Source organism: Perca fluviatilis, chromosome 1 (genome assembly GCF_010015445.1).
Source record: "Perca fluviatilis chromosome 1, GENO_Pfluv_1.0, whole genome shotgun sequence".
Lineage (NCBI taxonomy): Eukaryota > Metazoa > Chordata > Actinopteri > Perciformes > Percidae > Perca > Perca fluviatilis.
Window position 1 is genome coordinate 35404428 of NC_053112.1, and position 21828 is coordinate 35426255.

The 21828-nt window shown below is 42.2% G+C and overlaps 1 protein-coding gene across 1 annotated transcript in view; it reads right to left on the reverse strand.

Moving 5' to 3' along the window:
* Positions 1–387: 387 nt before the first annotated feature.
* Positions 388–21828, reverse strand: part of rgs12b (regulator of G protein signaling 12b) — a 46397-nt gene continuing 24956 nt past the window's right edge. Inside the window, 14 exon segments of the mRNA XM_039816493.1 lie at positions 388–1252; positions 1730–1901; positions 2941–3011; positions 3144–3240; positions 3361–3487; positions 3651–3724; positions 3864–4076; positions 4349–4443; positions 4600–4750; positions 4993–5175; positions 6550–6693; positions 6900–6992; positions 7203–7372; positions 14562–14583. Coding sequence (XP_039672427.1) covers positions 642–1252; positions 1730–1901; positions 2941–3011; positions 3144–3240; positions 3361–3487; positions 3651–3724; positions 3864–4076; positions 4349–4443; positions 4600–4750; positions 4993–5175; positions 6550–6693; positions 6900–6992; positions 7203–7372; positions 14562–14583 — 2223 coding nt within the window. The 3' untranslated portion in view covers positions 388–641.

Below are 21828 nucleotides of genomic sequence, written 5' to 3' on the forward strand. Positions count from 1 at the left end.
GAGGAGGAGGGAGTTTGGCACTGTTCATCACCAACTCAAGCTTACGTCTACAGAAAAAAATCCATGGCAAGTCCACTCAAAAGTTCACACAGCTATAAACCACGCAGGGAAATGGACAAGCCTATGCATCCATTTTTCCTCTCTTCATGTGTCTGATCTAGTTTATCGTAAGGCCGTTGTTGACTTATAGTCTTTGCTGAGCACAAGGTAGAGCATACATATTATATATATATATATATATATATATATATATATATATATATACACATATATATATATATGTGTGTATATATATATACAATTATATATATATATGTGTGTATATATATATACAATTGTATATATATATATATATATATATATATATGTGTATATATATATACACACATATATACATATCATATATTAACTCACTATATCCATTGTTTGACTAAATTAACAGTGGTAAAAGCTCAGTCTTTTACATTGCTTACTATATTTTACACTTCTGGAATTAAATATTCATGAAATAAAGGGAGGAGATCTGGATGCATTCTGGGCCAAGTGTGACCAATGAGGAACTTCAAACTGACTTTATCGGGTCTCCAGTCCCGCTCACAGTCAGGTGAAGGAAGAGGTGAAAGTTCAAAAGTATTTAGAGTTCACACAGGGGAAGTACCTGAGCTAGGCCGACCATCCTGTGCTTGTTGTTGGGGTCGGGGGTTGGGTTTGCACTGTAGGGCAGAGGGAGTGACGTAGTTGAGGCTGGGGCTGTTAATGTCCCCCTCTCCCACGAGAGTTAGATCAGACAGCGTGTCCTCCTCCAGCATCTGGACCGATTCTCCCCTGCCAGACTCCTGAAGGAGACCACGCTGGCCACTCTGGGACGGGTGGATGGGGGAGATGGTGCCAGGAAACGGAGGAGGTGGTTGGGCTTTCCTCCCCCCTCCACTCTCAGTTCCCAGTGCAGAGTCCAAGCTCTGGGACTGATGGCTCGAGCTGAGCAAGTGGTTGCCGCCGCCTCCTCCTCCCCTGTCGTTGCTGTTCGCCTTATTGCCCCGGCGACCACTGCTAGGGAAGCTGCCGTTGTTGGGGTTACGGGAATAAGGGGTGGAGCAACTGGGCTCGGGGCCGTAAGGAGGAGGCGCAGCCTGGTTGGTTGCCACTGGTGACAGGCGCAGAAAGTCTGGGAGCTGCAGGTCGCTTTTGTTTAGCAGGCCTCGCTGGTCGTCTGCTCGGTTGCTCTGAGCTTTGGATATGAGGTCGAAGAACTCTGCAGGCACGCACACACACACACACACACACACACACACACACACACACACACACACACACACACACACACACACACACACACACACACACACAAACAGATGTACAGACACACATAGGCACACACACGCGCGCATGTGTGCACACACACATGCACACATATAAATGAATAATCCCCCATAATAACATCTTGAAAAACAGTTAAACACATTCATTGTAATTCAGAAAAACATGCAGCAAAGGGTATGTATCAATCAGTTAGACAAGTCAAAGCTACATTCAGTGTGAGCAGATGTGACTGGGGTACATGTAGCTAGCTAGCTTTGAAAGCATTTGGTGCTGCTTCTGCAATACTCCAGACAGGCAAAAGGGTTAGTGTGATCACAGCAACCAAGCTACAGAAACAAAGGAGAGAGAGAGAGAGAGAGAGAGAGAGAGAGAGAGAGAGTGAGAGAGAGGGAGCTCGTTCAGTCTTTACCTTCAGCTTCATCTACATTAATCTTTTTCTGTTTTCTTTTCTCCGGAGCCTTATGGTGAGAGACAGAGTGGTTGGGTAAGGGCTGGCTGCTTGTGTCAGGGCTGGGCCCAGTCTTGCCGTTTTCCCCATGGGGGTGGGCTGAACCGGCTTTCCCTGATGGCCTGTCCTCCCCCTGAGGGCCACAAGGAGAGCGGAGCGGGGCATTAGAGCCCTGGTAAGTCATGTTGGCGCAAGTACGGGCACAAGTAATGACAACACGTAGGGACCAGAGCTACTGATGGTGAGGAGGGTAACTAATTGTAAAATGAGAACAATCTAATGGGGGGTTGGGGGCACACGTTTCAACGATGCTGCTTTTGAGAAGGACAAATAAGTGGGATCAAAATAAGTATGATAATGAATTTGTTGGTTTTGTGTAATTACAATAATCAATATAACTGTAGTAAAACATATATCTACGATAATTTCTAATTGAAAGACAGGTGGAATGTTCCATTCAGACAACCACAATGCTTAACACTGTGTGTACTAAGCATCACCAACATGTAGGCTTACACACAACACCACAGGGACCGACTTTCTTCTACTTAAAGCCACACTACTGCCTCTCAAGTGAGAAAACCCTTTTTTTTTTTTTTTTTTTAAATCAACCAAGAAAGCATGAATGACCATTACAGATGGTCATGAACCAGGTTAAAGCCCCAATAAAAAACAAGAAATCCCGCACAGCATTCTGAAGTGCTACTGCCACCACCAACTAAGTTCTTTCCAGGTGCACAGAGGAGGTCTTTGAGGTTCTGAGATCCAGCAAACACTCTGCGATGCTGGGCTACCGTCACCCGGCCACTGGGTTTGTTATGGAAGAAAGAGAACTAGCAAACCAGAGAGAAAAGTTGACGATGCATTCGGCCACAGGCAGACCACAATAACGGAACATTAGGAACCTTGAGAGTGTGACAGGGCTCTCGGGCCCCACAGCAACAGAGCACATAAATACAGTCACACACAGGCGGAACGCTGCCAGAGACACACATCATACACCTGCGCACATTTTTTTACATATTGCAAAACAGACATGGGTGATTGAAGACAGCAAGAGAGACACTTAGTAGCGTGACATTATCAAACAGGAAGAGGAGACATTCGGTGGGTTATGGAACATTCCAGGGTGAGAAGAAAACGGGAAAATAAGAAGCTGTGGGAGATCTTACTGTTGTCGATTGGTTTCTGGTTGTTGACGCCGGGACGAGGTTCTTAGAGGGAGCTACTTTCTGTTTGTCTGCTGAATGAAGGAAAGGGAGCATACAGATGCAAAATTGAGACAATACATGTACTAGTTTTTTGTTCAGTATGTTGCGATTGAGAGACAGCAGATTACATTTTTATTAACAGCAACTGCATGTGTGTTTCTTACCTTTTCCAGGAGTGTTTTCTGCAATATCTAATACTACTCGCAGCCCGTCCAGGTTGGATATAGGAAGACCTAGATCTAATGGCTCCAACTCCCCACTCTGCATCGCATCACACACACACACACACACACACACACAATATGAGTTTGACATCATCACATACAGTGCCTGTCTGCCCATTTCTTTCTTTCTATCTACAGGTAGCCAGAATGGACTTACAATGCGTGCCACCAAGTCAGCAAGGTGCAGGCCGTATTTGGCCACCACAGGCCTGAGGACCTCAGTCACTGGCTTAGTGGGCTTTGCTTTTAGGCCTACCGAACGGTTAATAGGGACCAAGTCGAGTCTGGAAAAGAAAAAAGAAACCGTTTGTTCGGAAACCTTTTTCTGTAGCAGCAATATAAGTGTTGATCATGGTTTCAAGGCCGGCACGTACACTCAAAATGTACTCCTACAGTATTATTGGTTTGAAATGTTTGAACGCTTATCATCACTGCATATTACCGTACCTGAAGAGAGTTCGTTTTTCTAGTCGGAGATCCCGAGAGCACAATGTCATACAGTCTTGGTCTAAAACAAGTGGCTGAGAGAGTGAGACAGAGAAAAAGAGAGAAGTCATCATGAAAGATGTCCAGCAAGTTGTCTAAACCTTAAGTGGGATCACTGACTTCTAAATAAAGCAGCAATTATATTAATCAGTGGTACTTGTAATCATCATTTACCTTCTCCCCTCCGACCAGGAAGAGGTCTATAGCTGCCAGGTTGATGCAGAGCTTCTCACAGAGACCAAGCAGCAGGTCCCTGATAGACACTCCGGCCCTCAGTGGCACAGAGCAACATGAGCCATCGGGCAAGCTTATGTTACACTGCCTCAAGGGGGCGCTGCCCCCTCCGCGCTCTGTTGACACTGATATTGCGCCACGGGAAACATCACCCTGAGGGAAGAAAACGGAGACAGACACAGGGAGGGGGAGAGGAGATAGTGAGATGAGGGTTAAAAAAATAAGAGAGACAATGGAAATGGAGGTTGAGAGGAGGAAAAACAGACATTATTTTACTATTGTCAGTGTTTTTTGTTTGAGTTGCTTTAAAGCAGATAAATTGAGAGGAAGAGGGTGAAGATAACCACGCTCCGTGCTGAAATGAATGTCTATGTGCCCATTACTGTCCAAACTAATTATATAGTGAGGTCTCTTTCCAGACTGACCTCGTTCCTCCCTGACCCTGACGTCCCCAGCTCCAGACTGGCTCCTGAAGACAGCGAACCCTGGGATTCTCGGCGACCATTGCTGCCAGAGAAATCTGAAAAGGAATACCCTCATCATTAGCGTCTAGAAGAAAGACAAACGAGGGGATAATTCCAAATCTCTGTATCCCCCGTAAAAAAAATATCCCTCCACTTTAAATGTGTTCATTTTTAAAAACAATAACATTTTGAAGACGTTTAAAACTACTGACTGTAGTTAAAGTCAGCCAGCTCTCGTTTCTTCGGGCCTTTGCCGAAGCTCCTGTTGCGAGACCAGGAGAAAAACATGCCTTTCTTCCGGTCTCCTGAATCATCTCGACTGTCCTCATTTAAAGATCTGCCCGACTTGCTCTTTTTGTCCTCCTATAAGATACAAACAAAATAAATGAAGAGGGGAAGACACAGGTGCGAACACACAGATAGACACCCACCAAAGGATGAATGAAAGCCCAGTGGAGAACTCCAACAGAAATACATACAGACTAACCAGATGCCACGATTGACCTTTTTCCCAATGTTTCTGTGTATTCTGATAATAATACTGTCAATACTGTGACACGACACAGCCAAGTGGAAGTGTTTGTGGAGGCTTTGCATTGTGTTACCTTCTTGGGTGTGGAGAGATTGGAGCGGTCAGAGCCTGTGGTGCTGTGTTTGGAGGTGGGGCTGCTGGGGATGTGGTAAGGGTCAGGCAGGGGCCTCCCCTCCACCTCCGCCAGCATGCACTCCTGGTACAGCAGAGACTTAAGGAAACGCGTGTAGCTGTCGAACTTCATCAGGTTGAAGATCTAAAAACGTGAAAAGGAAGGAAATTTGTAATCAGTTGTCAATACTGAAAGCAGAAAGCAATGACAGCACACAAAAAGGAGGGTAGGAAAAAGCTAAACTAGAAAGGAAAGGGGGATGAAGCGCAAGAAGAGAGGATGGAAAAACATGCAATGGCAAAAGTATTGAAACAAAAAGGAAAAAAGACAAGGAATGAAAGGAGGAAGGGAGAAAGGAAGTCGATTCAAGAGGAAGTAAAAGTCTAATATCCCACGAGCAGCCCTTTGGCGTTGCTCATGTTCAAAGATGACTACGGGCATACAAATGAATTTGATTTCTTGGAATCCTAAAACCACAAGGTAATAAAAAATAAGTTGTGTCTGTCCCTTAATTTCAGCAAGACAATGCTAAGCCACATTCTGCATGTGTTACAACAGCGTGGCTTCGTAGTAAAAGAGTGCGGGTACCAGACTGGTGTGCCTGCAGTCCAGACCTGTCTCCCATTAAAAATGCGTGGCGCATTATGAAGCGCAAAATATGACAACGGAGACCCCGGACTGTTGAGAAACTGAAGTCGTACATCAAGCAAGAACGGGAAAGAATTCCACCTACAAAGCTTCAACAATACAGTAAGCACTTATTGAGTGTTGTTAAAAGAAAAGGTGATGTAACACAGTGGTAAACATGCCCCTGTCCCAGCTTTTTTGGAACGTGTTGCAGGCATCACATTCAAAATGAGTGAATATTTGCCAAAAAAACAAAAAAGTTTATCAGTTTGAATATTAAATATCTTGTCTTTGTAGTGTATTTAATTAAATATAGGTTGAAAAGGATTTGCAAAACATTGTAATCGGTTTTTAATTGCGTTTTACACAACTTCCAAACTTCATTGGAACTGGGGTTTGTATATGTGTGTATCAATGTGTGTATGCATACGTCCACACGTGTGTATAAGTCTGACCCAAAATCTTAACGAGCCCAGGGGTATTTTGGAAAAGTTGATCTCAGGCTTTGATATGTGTGCGTGTGCGTGTTAGTGTGTGTGTGTGTCTTTGGGTGTGCATGTTTGATGTGTAAAAATAAAGGAGGTTATGGTGAGGATATCCTTCTCGCCTCGTGACTCTCATCAGAGTTTGAACATCCGGAGCCCCCCACCCCCCACGACATGGGGACATGTAAGAAGCCATTCACATCCATGATACAGAAAGCAGGCAAATATGAATAGTTGATCTTATGTTGTGTTTTCAATAGAGGTCTGTTCTGTTTTGATTCAGTTTTATGAGTAATAATACATTTGTTCTTCAGGGAAGCCTCTTTTCACCCCCTCCATCCCGCCCCCGTGCTTCCTGTGATTTCGATAAATAACTTCTTGAATTGGTGGTCAATGTATACGCTACCTGCAGTTGCTGCTCCTTGAACATGTCAGGTCGGGGGGCGTTGAGTATGTCGTCAGCGAGCTGGGCTTGACTATCTATGTTGACCGGTGTTGTGGCTTTACTGGACAGGAAGCTGTTGTAGATCTCCCTGGCACGCTGAGAGAGCTGGAGTGAGTCAGGAAAAGTGAGCGTCAGAAGGGGACATGAAGGGTGGAGGAAAGGATGAGGTATGGATAAAAAAACACAGTAATAGACACAGTAATAAAAGAAGATGAGGAATGAAGAGAGCTGTTTAAGACGTAACATTTCCCCTCATTATCGGGGTGTAAATGGATGCATGTGTGTCAAACAATGTCTTGCATGTCTGTTACCTGCTTCTTGTCATTCTCAGGGACGTGGCTGAAGAACTCACAAGCCTGCCAGAAGAGGATATTCTCCTCACTGAACTCTTTCTTCAGGAACTCCTGAAACACAGGAATTAAATGCGGATCAAAAATAAGCACAAATCAGGCAAACTAATATACACAGAAAGCCAGAAGACCCAGAAAACCCACCCGACAGAAGCAAATCTGATCAGCTTTTAACTATGCAACATCAGAAAGGTTTGCTTAAAGTCCCTTTTTATCTGTTATGTGATCATGCTGGTCAACACCAGCCAAGTGCTGCTATAGTACCGAGAAGTAGCGGACTCCCACGGGGTCCTGCAGCAGTCTCTCGAAGCAGACAGCCCAGCTGGCCACTCTCCTCTCAGTGTGGCGCCGGTGGCTCTGAACGCTGGGCAGGCTGGCATTACTGTTCAGACTGTTGTCGCTGCTGCAGCCCTGCAGCTCCACGCTGTTAAGTTCTGTACAACATGGAGATACACACATAACATCAAAATAGTTGAAGTGATGTATGGCTGATAATCTCTGGATTCCCCCCATTGTGATTTCATTAAGGCTGCAATAATTAAAATTAAATTTTTTATGCATCTAGAGTTTTGATTTCCATACTTATTTTTTTTTTTTACTCTACACATTCTCAAAAGCATGAGCACTGTGTGGTCTGGTCTGGGATGGGTGATATGGTTAAAATCAAATGGTAATATTCCCTGTTTGTTGTTTTGTTTTCCTCTGTGTGCAAGGGCTTTACCTGAAGGCAGCACTATCAGTAGCACAGTGTGGCCCATACCGATGATAAGGCCAGAGTAATAGCCCGTCCAGTGAAGACTCTCTACCCACACATGTCACTTCTGTGGTTTTCTGTTGCTTCGTCTTTCGCTTTGCTTTTCGCTTAACACCCCTACAGCACACTTTCACTTACACAATCCCTGCAGTACGTACTGATATCACAGATTTGATCTAACCATTCATTTCAACTGTGTGTGTGTGTGTGTGTGTGTGTGTGTTTTAGGCCAATATGTGTGTGTTAATTAACATACAGATATTCTTCTTCCCTTTGCTGCATGCCATTCCCTCTCTCTCTCTCTCTCTCTCTCCCCTTTCAGATCTTCAGCTGTCCTGCATAATAAAGGCCATGAAAATGATTGATACCTGATGACTGAGGTAGCCTACTGTATATGATGCAGCCAGGCGTATACCAGGCAACCAATCTCGACACCTGCTTATTTTTGAAGGAGGAAGTTACTTTAGAACAAAAGCATTCAGTGCTGGACTCAGTCGAAACCAACTAGAATATATGGTGAGTCCAATGCCCGACTCCGAGACAAGTCCAAGTCCAAATACCAACGAGTCCAAGACGAGTCCAAGACAACAGAAAAGCGCCTCGAGTCTGGACTAAAGTACTACAGCCCTGATTACAGCAGACACTAGTGAACTACTGTAGTTGTAGACAAGAGAATTGTGTAAAATAACACGTCACAATACAATACCACAGACAGTCAATACATTGAAAAATAACGCAATTCCACTATTGTTTATTACTGTAACAGATGTATCCCTGCAGCTTCACGCTATTCAGTTCGGTTCTGTTGAAAGTATGTTGACAACACGCTCCACTGCACACGCCATCCTTGTGTAGTACTTAGTTTTCACCGACTAGTTGATTTAATCTTGAAACAACTCCCAACAGTACAGTATTTGCCTAAAGTATTTGCCTAATACTTTGAACACTGTAGCAACTCATGAAGCGCCATTTTAACAATCCATTTAAGGAGTTTTGTGCATGGACGCTTCATTGTTCTGTGAGCTGATTATTTTTCCCACCACTAGAGCTCAGTATGTCTGTGTTCCTAATGTTTGGACAGACTTGCAAAGGCCCAAGCTGAGAATACCCAGAATAACAGAGCTTCAGGCCTGGTGAACTGAAAGTGGGATGCTCAGTTGAGATAAAACTAAATACAAGAACAGCCAGAGGGAAGGCATCACCAGTCAGGTGCCTGAGACGACGCACGTCCTTTAAATAAACTGAAAGACCAGCATGCTGCCCAGTAAGTCATGTGTATATTTCTAGTGTGATTTCCACTTTTGCACATTTTCCACCGGTTTCATGTTATCAATGAAAGTTTTCATACTGACGATTAAGTTATTTCAAACCGTTGAGCTCATTCACTCTCAATCGGTTTCAAACTGCATAGTAAACGACTCCTACGACTTCTGCTTCAGTCATTAATTGAAATATATTGCTGTGAATGAGATGTGAACATTAATCAATCTATCTATTGTCTTAACCACTTATCCTATTCAGTGCCACAGAGGCAGGAGACACAGGGCAACACTATCACAACAGTAATGTCTGGCTATAAACAACAAGAAAGGAGTCTCAGACACCATTGCATATTAAAGCACAAGAGATGAAATATTCCCAAATGTTCCTCTTCAAAATAAAAATTCAGTTAATGGTAAATGTTTTCCCATATCCTTCCCAAAAAAACAGACAAGCCAAACAAGTAAAATGCTTGCTTAAAATGCAAGTACAGTGCCTTGCGAAAGTATTCGGCCCCCTTGAACGTTTCGACCTTTTGCCACATTTCAGGCCTCAAACATAAAGATATAAAACTGTAATTTTTTGTGAAGAATCAACAACAAGTGGGTCCCAATTATGAAGTGGAACGAAATTCATTGGCTATTTCAAACTTTTTTAACAAATAAAAAACTGAAAAAGTGGGCGTGCAAAATTATTCAGCCCCTTTACTTTCAGTGCAGCAAACTCTCTCCAGAAGTTCAGTGAGGATCTCTGAATGATCCAATGTTGACCTAAATGACTAATGATGATAAATAGAATCCAGCTGTGTGTAATCAAGTCTCCGTATAAATGCACCTGCTCTGTGATAGTCTCAGAGGTCCGTGTAAAGCGCAGAGAGCATCATGAAGAACAAGGAACACACCAGGCAGGTCCGAGATACTGTTGTGGAGAAGTTTAAAGCCGGATTTGGATACAAAAAGATTTCCCAAGCTTTAAACATCCCAAGGAGCACTGTGCAAGCGATAATATTGAAATGGAAGGAGTATCAGACCACTACAAATCTACGAAGACCCGGCCGTCCCTCTAAACTTTCAGCTCATACAATGAGAAGACTGATCAGAGATGCAGCCAAGAGGCCCATGATCACTCTGGATGAACTGCAGAGATCTACAGCTGAGGTGGGAGACTCTGTCCATAGGACAACAATCAGTCGTATACTGCACAAATCTGGCCTTTATGGAAGAGTGGCAAGAAGAAAGCCATTTCTTAAAGATATCCATAAAAAGTGTCGTTTAAAGTTTGCCAAAAGCCACCTGGGAGACACACCAAACATGTGGAAGAATGTGCTGTGGTCAGATGAAACCAAAATCGAACTTTTTGGCAACAATGCAAAACGTTATGTTTGGCGTAAAAGCAACACAGCTCATCACCCTGAACACACCATCCCCACTGTCAAACATGGTGGTGGCAGCATCATGGTTTGGGCCTGCTTTTCTTCAGCAGGGACAGGGAAGATGGTTAAAATTGATGGGAAGATGGATGGAGCCAAATACAGGACCATTCTGGAAGAAAACCTGATGGAGTCTGCAAAAGACCTGAGACTGGGACGGAGATCTGTCTTCCAACAAGACAATGATCCAAAACATAAAGCAAAATCTACAATGGAATGGTTCACAAATAAACATATCCAGGTTTTAGAATGGCCAAGTCAAAGTCCAGACCTGAATCCAATCGAGAATCTGTGGAAAGAACTGAAAACTGCTGTTCACAAACGCTCTCCATCCAACCTCACTGAGCTCGAGCTGTTTTGCAAGGAGGAATGGGCAAAAATGTCAGTCTCTCGATGTGCAAAACTGATAGAGACATACCCCAAGCCACTTACAGCTGTAATCGCAGCAAAAGTTGGCGCTACAAAGTATTAACTTAAGGGGGCTGAATAATTTTGCACGCCCAATATTTCAGTTTTTTATTTGTTTAAAAGGTTTGAAATATCCAATAAATTTCGTTCCACTTCATGATTGTGTCCCACTTGTTGTTGATTCTTCACAAAAAATTACAGTTTTATATCTTTATGTTTGAGGCCTGAAATGTGGCAAAAGGTCGAAAAGTTCAAGGGGGCCGAATACTTTCGCAAGGCACTGTATAGTCTGCAAAATAGAAAATAAATAGAGCTTGATATACACAGTTAGAGAACCAGAGAGAGAGAGAGAGAGAGAGAGAGCATTTATGCCACCTTCATTACTAAAATGAAATGGAAATATTCAAAGAGGAAGGTTTTAAAGGCCCTGAAAACAATAAATGTTATAGAGAACTACTTAAGATTTAAAACCAAAGTTTCCAGGGGCTTTAAATAAGATTACTGAATACTACAATACAATGAAGTACATTTTTCACAGACGGTACATTAAGCTAAACATGCAAAAGGAAATCAGCCACTAAGAGAGAGATTACTGTGTAAATGCAAAGCACAGTGACAGAATTCTCACAATTAGGTCCACAGACAGCATCACTCCTAACTCTGTATTCCTTCTAAAGCTAACATTCAATTCACTTGCTTCTTGTAATGAAGACGGAGAAAAGAAACCGCAGAGAAAAGGTACAACACTTAAAACCATTCAGACTGACAATATCTTTTTTGAACACAACAAGTTACAAAACCATTTATTTAACAAACCATCTGCATCTTGTGATCACGGGGGCTCCTTTTAAACTTGGCAATCCTTAAAATAACTCCAGTAACTGAACTAAAGCTAAACTAATACTCAACATCAAAGCCTCTGCTGTCAAAATGACTGCTTTATTGCTCCTCTGTGCCTCAAATCTACATTTTCTTTAGTTGGAGAAGAAGTATTTGAGGCACCAGCTGTATCCTCACCTGGGTAGAGCTGGTAGGAGCCTGTGTGGTGCCAGCGGGGCATGCAGCGAATCCTGAGGGGTAACCAAGCCCCTCCATCCATACTCCCCCTATCAGGGCCCCTCGCAAACTCAAACACACCAAGTGGAACACACAGTCCAAGACGAGGCACACACACGCACAGCTGACAACATCACAGGAAGGAAGTGCAAGAGAGAGGGAAAACAGGGAGAGAAGAAGGAGAGAGAGAGTGAGAGAGAGAGAGGCTGTTGGTGGTGGCGAGCAACCTGGCTGACAACCTGAGAGATCACAAAGAGAGTCAGGTCACAAAAGGCATGCACACACACACACACACACACACTTCGGTGAGCTTCCAGGTAGCAGGTAGGTAAGTGATACAAGCACACACAGGCCTTGAGATGATGAATAATTCAGAGGCGAGGGAGGACGGAACTAAAAACACTAGAGCAAAAGCGCATTCATGTGCTCAAAAGGCACACACACCTGCATGAACACTCACTCACTCACTCACTCACTCACTCACTCACACACTCACACACTCACACATACAAAAACTGCAGTATTGATGAGGAGCTTGGTTAATGGAAGGCCACTACTGAGACTAATGAGGCCTGCAGGAAGCCCCCATGCTGCTACGCACACACACAAACTGACAGATTAAAAGAACAAGGAATAATATTTGTCAAACTATTCTTGTCTTGACTTTTCTAATAGATAAAAATAAATAAAAATGTGTGAGATGGATTCGTAATAAGGCCAATGCAGCATGTAATATAATACTGCTATAGGCCTTACAAATGACTCTGCAGGTCTAATTGCTGTAATCAACATCAACTATACTTCTTAAAATAAATCATTTGCTCTGAAAATACACATTATTGTGAGCGGTTTCCTGGTGTCAACATTAACAAGCGGTGTCTACACTGAACTATGGATACATTATCATGTTAAACTCAATGATTGATTTCATTAGTTTTCGATAAGTGTACAAAAACGACTATGAAACGGAATAACTTTAAATTGTATTAAACATGAAAATGTAGTGTGTAGCTTTATCATTGCTGACAGGAAGAAAAAAAAACGTTTTAAAAGAACTAGTATTCATGAAATTGCAAAATCTGAGTCACAACCAGTCATTTGAGAGTTTAAAATTCAAATGACACAGTAATTAACAGCAGTTTTAGAGGACTTTCATTGTAAAGCAGCCAGTGGTGGAATAATATTTCGATCTTTTACTGAAGTAAAAGTAGCAACACCACAGTGTAAAGATCCTTTTTTGTATTAGCATTAAAATATACTTAAAGTTCTAAAAGCAAACGTACTCATGCAGAATGGCCCATTTCAGATTAGTATATATTACATTACTGGATTATAATTATTGATGCATTGGTGTGTAAGAATCTCTTATTGCAACTGGTAAAGAGAAAGTTACAGTGACACTACCAGGTAACTGTGTACAAATCTTACCCTCTTTTACTAGTGTTAATCTTTTTATATTTGATTATGATTATCAAGTGTCCCACAGAATTGTTAAGTAGGCAAAGAAGTCAATATTACTATTTATCCACCGGGGGTCTCACTGCCCTGATAAGAGTAGCAGGCCGCATGTGCTTACTGTTTTGTAAATAGATTCTTCATTCATTTTAGACATTTGCAGAATGTACTTTAACCCTTTTACACTAAAAGAAAGGGACACATTTGGAGGTTATGAGATTATTATGCAATGGTTTTACTGGTCTGGCCCACTTGAGATCAAATTGGTTCTGTATATGGCCCATTACTAAAATGAGTTTGATACCCCTGTCCTATACCATCATACTCCCTACATTACATGCACATAACTGTGCAAGGAGAGAGAGAGAGAGAGAGAGAGAGAGAGCTTTGCTCATCACTCACAAACAACACATTCTCCTTTCCACAAACACGTGGTGTGAAGAAGTGGCCAGACAGAAAGACTACGTTGGAGCCGATTGTAAACATGTCTTCCATGCATTCTATACCCTTTTGTCTTCTTTCCCACCTCCTTCTCTTCCTCCTTTTATCTCCCATCTGCCATGCATTGTCTTTCATGTGCATTTGTGAGGCGTTAAAGCACCATTAGAAGTCTCCTAAATCAGAGACCTTTCGTTATTGTTAGCACATGCTAATTGCACGCTTGACAACACAAGTTCACTTAAACGAACACAGAGAAAATGCCTGAAAGGTTTGACGTGCTAATTAAAAGTACAGACCCAACAGAATACAAATGCATTTTGGTAATGAACTTCCAAACTATCATATTTGATTCCCAATGCTGTTTCACAAACCCGAGTAGAAATTAGTAGGGTGAATGCAAAACCACTAATTTATCCTTTCATTGCAGGACGAAGAGCCCCGTGTTCTGTATCTCAGGTCCTGTCCATGATTTGACACAAGTTGTTGTTGTTGTAATGTTTACAAATGTGGGACAATCTTTAGGATACAGCCTGCCAACCTCAGCACAGCAGGAAGAGGTGGGGCAGACGTTGAGCAGGTGAAACCAGAATGAGTAAAAGCAGCCACATATTAATGAGGTGTCCACAATGGACATGGCCATAAGCCTTCACTTTAGAAGAGGACAACTGGCCCAACACAATAAGCCATTTATTTCATCCCATTAAATGCTACTTAAAGTAGATCACAACTGAAGGATGAGGGTATGCCAATTCGATAAGCCAATTAGAGAGTCATAGATTAAAAACAGGTATTCAAATGTTGCAAAGAAGTATCTACTCACCTCCATCGGAGACTGCGGCGGACTGTAAAGAAGCACAGAGAGACATGGATTAGCAGATTCCCTCATCACACAGATGACACATAGTCATACAAGCTCACACAATGCATGCGGGCTAAAAGGCAGCTGCCCGGGCACGCACTTTTGGCCACATCCAGACACAAACACAGAATGACTGTTTTTCTCACAGAACCTGGCTCATTATCATAACACGCTTTCACATCATGACACAGTCAGGTTAGCGCCCACACTCATTGTCTTGTGTGTGGGTGGAATCTCTGAACTGGCTGTGCTTGCTCTGCAAGAAAGCCTCCTAAGAGGGGTGGGGCTTACTGTATGTATGTGTGTGTGTGTGTGTGTGTGTGTGTGTGTGTGTGTGTGTGTGTGTGTGTGTGTGTGTGTGTGTGAAGTGTGATGTTTGCTTGCATATCTCATGATCACCAATTACAGATAAAGTTATCAAACATGTATCTAATCTAATCCCACACAACAGACAAAGATGACTATACAGACGCATATTCAAACCAAACTTACTTGAGTCTCTCTCACACACACACACACACACACACACACACACACACACACACACACACACACACACACACCCACACACACACACACACACACACACACACACACACACACACACACACACACACACACACACACACACACACACACACAATGTAGTGATTTTTATCCCAGACATGCTGAGCTAGGATGAGATCATTTGACACAGACATCAGTAATGTAGCCAACTCTGGAACATATTTGAAACGCTCTGTGACTCAGAAAGAGCAAAAGGAGAGGAGTAGACAAAAGAGAAAAGGGGAAAAGAGACAGAAAGAGACAGTGAGAGAGAGAGAGACATGCGGGTGGGTACGCACCAATTAAAGACAGACGTGTTTGTTAAAGACAGAATACCAAACTCGCATTAGATCTCTGGTTAAATAATCCACACTGAATTAACACTGTATTTCTCTCAGAAGCTTTTGTTGCTTTTAATTTGACTGCTAATCTCCCTAATGACTGGCTTTAAAATTACTCATATGATGGGAGTGCATATTTGCTGGTGCTGAACATAGACCCTGCAGTTGTCATAAAGGGTGAGCTATAAAGACCAAAACCGTTTTTTTTATATTATTATTATAAACCATTTTTGTGTACCAGGCATGTTTATTTCTGCCGTAAAGTTTAGCATTTTACCATTGCTGTGAATTGACTGCCTTTCGGAGCCAGCCTCAGGTGGCCATTCGAGGAACTGCAGTTTTCGGCACTTCTGCGTTGGCTTCATTTTTTGAGCCCGGGAGGTTGCCGCTTGAGGGGTTCTGAACGTTTTTTTCAATGGTACATTTGCATTTGGAAATTTGAATGCTCTCTATATTACTCACTTAGCACAGACACATGGGAGTCTCCTGGATGACTTGACTTGTTTCTATGGGGTTATCTTCTGGTCATCAGTTAGAAATGTTTCAACTTCATATCTGAGAAATCAAGTAGTTTCTCCCAAGTTGAATGACAATTGATGGTCACTGGCAATTGCAATGCAGACATTTATTAAGACTTTTAGCAATTTTGGAACACTTTGTTGAAACGTATATTATATTTGAACTAAACACTGAGCAGCATTTGCACAGCTGTTTATGACATGGTGTGCACGGACACACACACACACACACACACACACACACACACACACACACACACACACACACACACACACACCCTGCCTTTACCCACAGAGTCTGAAAGCAGACTTTAGTACAGAGGGATCACAGCTACTACCTTGAGTTAATTCCATCACTATGCATGGGGAACCAGTATATAGTTGCAGTTACTTCACTCAGAGAATTTACATGAATTTAAGTAGCCCAGTTACGGTCAGCTTTTTGCAGTAATCCGATTAATTAAACGTCATTTACGAAAGAAGCCCAGTATATAAGTAAAGCATTAGAGGGCTGGAAAAGCCTAATTTCCCAGCCATGTGGATATACTGTACTGAAATGCATTTCTTATGCAGTTTCTACAAGAACACATGCACGAAGAGTTTAAACATGGAGAGTATTGAAAGAAAATGTCATTACTTGTAGGAGTACGTCTTTGCGTCTAAAAGAATGAATGACTAAAACTGAAACTGACTCTAAAACAAAAATAGAAGCATCTAGTAGTCTAAATAAGTCTGTTTCCACAGACTGTAAAAGGAAAAAAAAAAACTGTACTCTCTTGTCTGGAAGCAGCATCTTATTTGCCTGGGTCTAGACCTTTGAATCCGCCCACTGCACAGAGTTGACTGATGAGAAATATGTATACAAAGTATAACTAGTAGACAGTATTGTCTGAAATCAGGCAAGCATCTTATAGCACTAACACAATGATTATCCATCCTTGGATCATAAATCAAATCTTACAGTAACCAGGTCACCACAGCAATCACTCTCCGGTTAGTCAATTCTCAAAAATATGAACGATAATACAATTGCTGCATACACAAATCCTGCAATATCCTGACAAAGACGACATGTACACTTTTAAACTAATCAAATCTAATTGAGGTGACCCCCTGGGGCAGCATATGCGCTGCTTTGATTCAGGTGCATCTTGGCCATTTTCTCATTTGGGCCAAGCTTTCGTGGCCAGATGGCACTGCCAGCGTAATCACTGGGATTAGCTATTTCAGACTGTCCTCGGACGAGTCGAGGTTGGCACTGGCGTGCGAAAAGAGATTTTGTGACTTAATAGCAGTTGATTGTGGTCGAACCATTTCCCAGGACAAGAGCAAAACGGCAGAGGCAGAACCCTCCCCAGTGGAAACTGGTTACCTGATCCCTACTCTGATTATACTCCCACACATTTCACATCTCACACATTTCAACAGTGTGTATTCTCGCTGATGTGAGTGTATGTTTCATGTGTGTGTTTGGACATACTGTGTATTTTATATGGGTTAAGCCTATGTATGCATGTGGTCGACATCTGTTAGAGGTGTCTTTTGTATGTAGGGTACATTCTTCTGCATGTGTGTGTGTGTGTGTGTGTGTGTTCACCCCCCCATTCAGCCCCAGTGTGATCACTTCCAGACGTACTCTGTGGTGGAGTGGTTTGGCCCCTAGTCGAGTCCCCTCTCCTCTCTATCCTCCCTGCACCTCTAACCCATTTCACACTCCCTCCTTTTGTTTGTTCTTTTTCCTCCTATCCAGTCACCCCACTCATTCTTTCTTTGTCCCCCATTACCATCTCTCTCCTTCCACTCTTCCCTCAGTCATTCCCTCCTCCACTCCCTCCCTCCCTGCCTCCCTCCTTCAAACCTTCCTTAAGTCATTCCAGTGGCTTTCCCCTCCTCTCCTGGCAGATCCTGGTCATTCCTGACCCTGTGAGCCCACAGGGAATGACTGGGGTTTTCCCTCTCCCTAACCCCCTATCCACAGAGAAGCTGGAAAATGTAACAGTCTTGAGAATAGAAGATCATAATAGCAATTACTACCCCCCCCCCCCCAGTATGTCACAAAGTGTGTTCTACTTTTAGCCTGCACTGCTTTCAAACTTAGTGAGCTCTACGTCAGTATAACTGGCAGAAGGGATTTACCGCTATGTCAGCGCCAATATTGTCTGCAGTTGTTTTCTGCTGAGGCTAATTGTTCACAGATATCAATGGGGCTTTTACGTCCCATATATCATAGAGTAAATGTAAAAGACACCGCAGCACATGACTGATGGTCATGATTATGGTTTCCACATAAGTGGACTCGGTTCCAAGCAAAGCTTCAGAATGTGTGTGTGGTTATGAATTTTGTGAATTTCAAAAAGAACTGTAGCTAATGGTTTCTTCTTATCAATTGCCATGTCAACACAGTATTTGTTTGCCATTTAAACAGCCTCAGAAAAAGTCAGTTACCATGTTGCATGACAACCATTTCAGTGTACGGGCTTGCCGAACTGGTGCTGATTTTTAGGGCAGACACAAAACAAAAGACAACGACCCACGAGACAGAAAATCCTGCACTTTTAAAACATCTTTTCAACAATGAAGTAGAATAGCAGTTTGCAGGGCCGGCCCTAGACTTTTTGGGGGCCCTATGCAGGATTTGGTTTGTGGACTCGACACATTGTAACATGTTGCCACTGCACTTGGCACTTAACCAACTTGTGTATTGTAAATAATAGTTTAAGCACTCATAATGTACAAATACGCATTTAAAGACTAATGTGAGACCTATTAGCAGCAACATTATCTTTAAATAGACTGGCTCTGTTCTGAGCTCTATTGTGGGACATTTCAAGCGCTCTTGGGGGCCCTCTGGTAGCCACGGGGCCCTAAGCAGCCGCTTAGTTCGCTTATGGGTCGGGCCGGCTCTGGCAGTTTGGTCCTATGATAAGTAACAACTGCAAAGATATAATGATGTTGGCGTGCTACACTAGCAAGCTTATGCCTTGTTCCTACTGCATGGTTCAGCTGGACTCAACTCGACTCACTTTTGGTACCAGGTTCTTTTCTCTTTTCGTTTTACGTTGCGGATAGTTGCTCCTCAGTGTAAATCTGGGCGAGTGAATGGAAAAAAAATTGTGGTGTCCTTGGTAGCTTGGGTATTTAAAAATGGCTGGTTTGTGCAGGATGTCTCATGTCCCACAGGTTACAATTCTAGTCACAGTTCTCATTGACCAACAAGAGTCTGCAGCCATGCAGCATCACTTCAGTCAAATGGCATTTATACTAAATACTTGACTTTCTATTGCACTGACATGTGCATCAAAATGCCTGACTGTGATGTTTTTCTGGTGTAGGCACAGCTTGTTATGTCTATTTTTTTTTTATTTTTTTTTAAACACATAAAAGAGAATTTTTGTACCCAGCAGGACATTTTACAATTCAAAAATCAACTTGTTTGTGTTCTCTGGTGGACAAACTATACCAGCTCGCCTAATTATTCTATATAACTCTAATGCAGTCCTAAATAGATTGTAGAATAATAAGGAATTACTATCAATGCCAAAAAACAAACGTCATTGGAAATATGACCACAAGTAACAATTATTTGTAGGTATCATTTAATCTGTTGATTGTTTTTTATTAATAAATTAATACAAGGTTTAGTCTATAAAATAGTAAAAAAAAATGCCCATTACAATTCCCTGAAGCCCAAGATGACAAGTTCAAATTGTTTGTTCTTTCCAACCAATAGTCCAAAGGTCTTTACTATTTATTTTTTGACTAAATAAACTTGATAAAATTATTGAAACATCTGATCATCAATGGACCAATCATTTTAGCACTTGTTGGTAGATACTGTAGATATATTCAGTAATGTCAAATCTTATCTGATGCCCTATTTGTAATTGGTCCAGTTGCCTATTTTCTTTATTTTTATTTCAGTCAGCCTGCGGATTCTGGCCCCTAATTTTCTTAAAATTTGAATTCACAAAAATAAAATAAAAACCAGAATTACTGCCTTCTGATTGTATGCCTCTGCCAAGCAGTCAAGTTGCAGTTTACATCAATGTCTTACATAATATACTGTATGTAGTGAAGACTTTGAAGGAATTTAATAGAAAGTATCAAAAGCTATTATTGCATTGTTTGGCGAAACGTGGAAGCTTCAAACACATCTTCAACCCGACAAAACAGGAGCTCTATACAGTCACCACAGTTTCAAGATCAGTGTCACCAATTCAGTATATCCGTTATGGTGATGAATATTGGCCAGAAAAGTGTTTTTGCAAAACATTATGATGTCACCGTGAACCTGACCTTTTGGATATAAAATGTCATCACTTCATCATCTTATCTTGTCTTTTAATGTTTTGAATTTGTTTTGAATTGTTTTCTAACTGCTCTGTAATGTTTTATGTAAAGCACTTTGAATTGCCCGGTTGCTGAAATGTGCTATACAAATAAAGCTGCCTTGCCTTATCCTATTAGACATTTCTGTGAACTATTATAATTAGTGTAGGAATTCTTGAGAAATGGCCAAAAGTGCGTTTTGTGAGGTCACAGTGACGTTGATCTTTGACCTCCAAAATCTAATCAGTTCATCCATGAGCCCCAGTAGACATTTGTGAAGACATTTCTTCCAGGGGTTCCAGAGATATCGCGTTCACGAGAATAGGACAGACGGACAGGCGGACGTGTGCACGCACAGACAGACACCCGTGAACATAATGCCTCCGCCCACCGAATATTATGGTGTTCTGAGAAGTGCTGTGCTCGGAGCAGTGATACAGTGGAAGTGTTGTGTACAGTTATACAATGAACACACTCTCACATCCACTTCAACAAAAGATAAGATGGCTGAATCACATGTCTTCACCACATTTTCTGGCAACACACACTGGTCTGGTTCAAACGTCCACACCTATTTTTCCTTCCTAGTACATCGCTGCTGCTGATAGGTGGGATTTGTAGTGTTGTACTACTTTATACTTTATTTGTTGATCAGTAGTGTTAAAATGACCCGCTGGATTATGTGTGGTTTAAAAACATGATCATTTTGTCAACAGGTCACAACATGTTTGTACACCAACATCCTCCCTGAACATAAAATGCCACCTTGTAGCCACATGCCAGGCTTGTTCATGTTGTGTGTGTGTGTCTCCAGGGAGTGGTTGGTCACTGTGTGTACAGGTCCCAAGTGCTTTATTAGCTGTGACCAGTGGGAGACGGGTGGCTTACGTCATCTGTTATGAAGCCTGGACGTCAAGTTCAAACTATGGCAAAACACAGGGTACAATTTACAGCCGTTCATGCTCACTGTTATCATAATATTAATATGTTAAACGCCATACAAATCTCCTTAAACAATCTTAAGTTTCCGAAAATGTTCCCTGTCTGTTTACATGCGTCTAGGTGGACGATGATTCCTGGAAAAAGACGTTCTGTTTTATAGGATAAGACACAGAGCAGCCAGTAACACTTAACAGGGTGAATAAAAAAAAAAAAAAGTCTATCTGTGAGAGAAACTGTCAGGGATAACATATGCACACACACACACACACACACACACACACACACACACACACACACACACACACACACACACACACACACACACACACACACACACACACACACACACACACACACACACACACACACACACACACACACACACACACACACACAAACACACAAACAAAGACAACACTGTTTGGACCACAGGAACCTATTCCTGGCTCCAACACCGGAGCTGTAACTGCCACCTTTGGTAAGGAATGATATGACTTAAGAGACTGACATATGGAAGAACACTGAACATATCTTCTGTCTACTCATGTACCT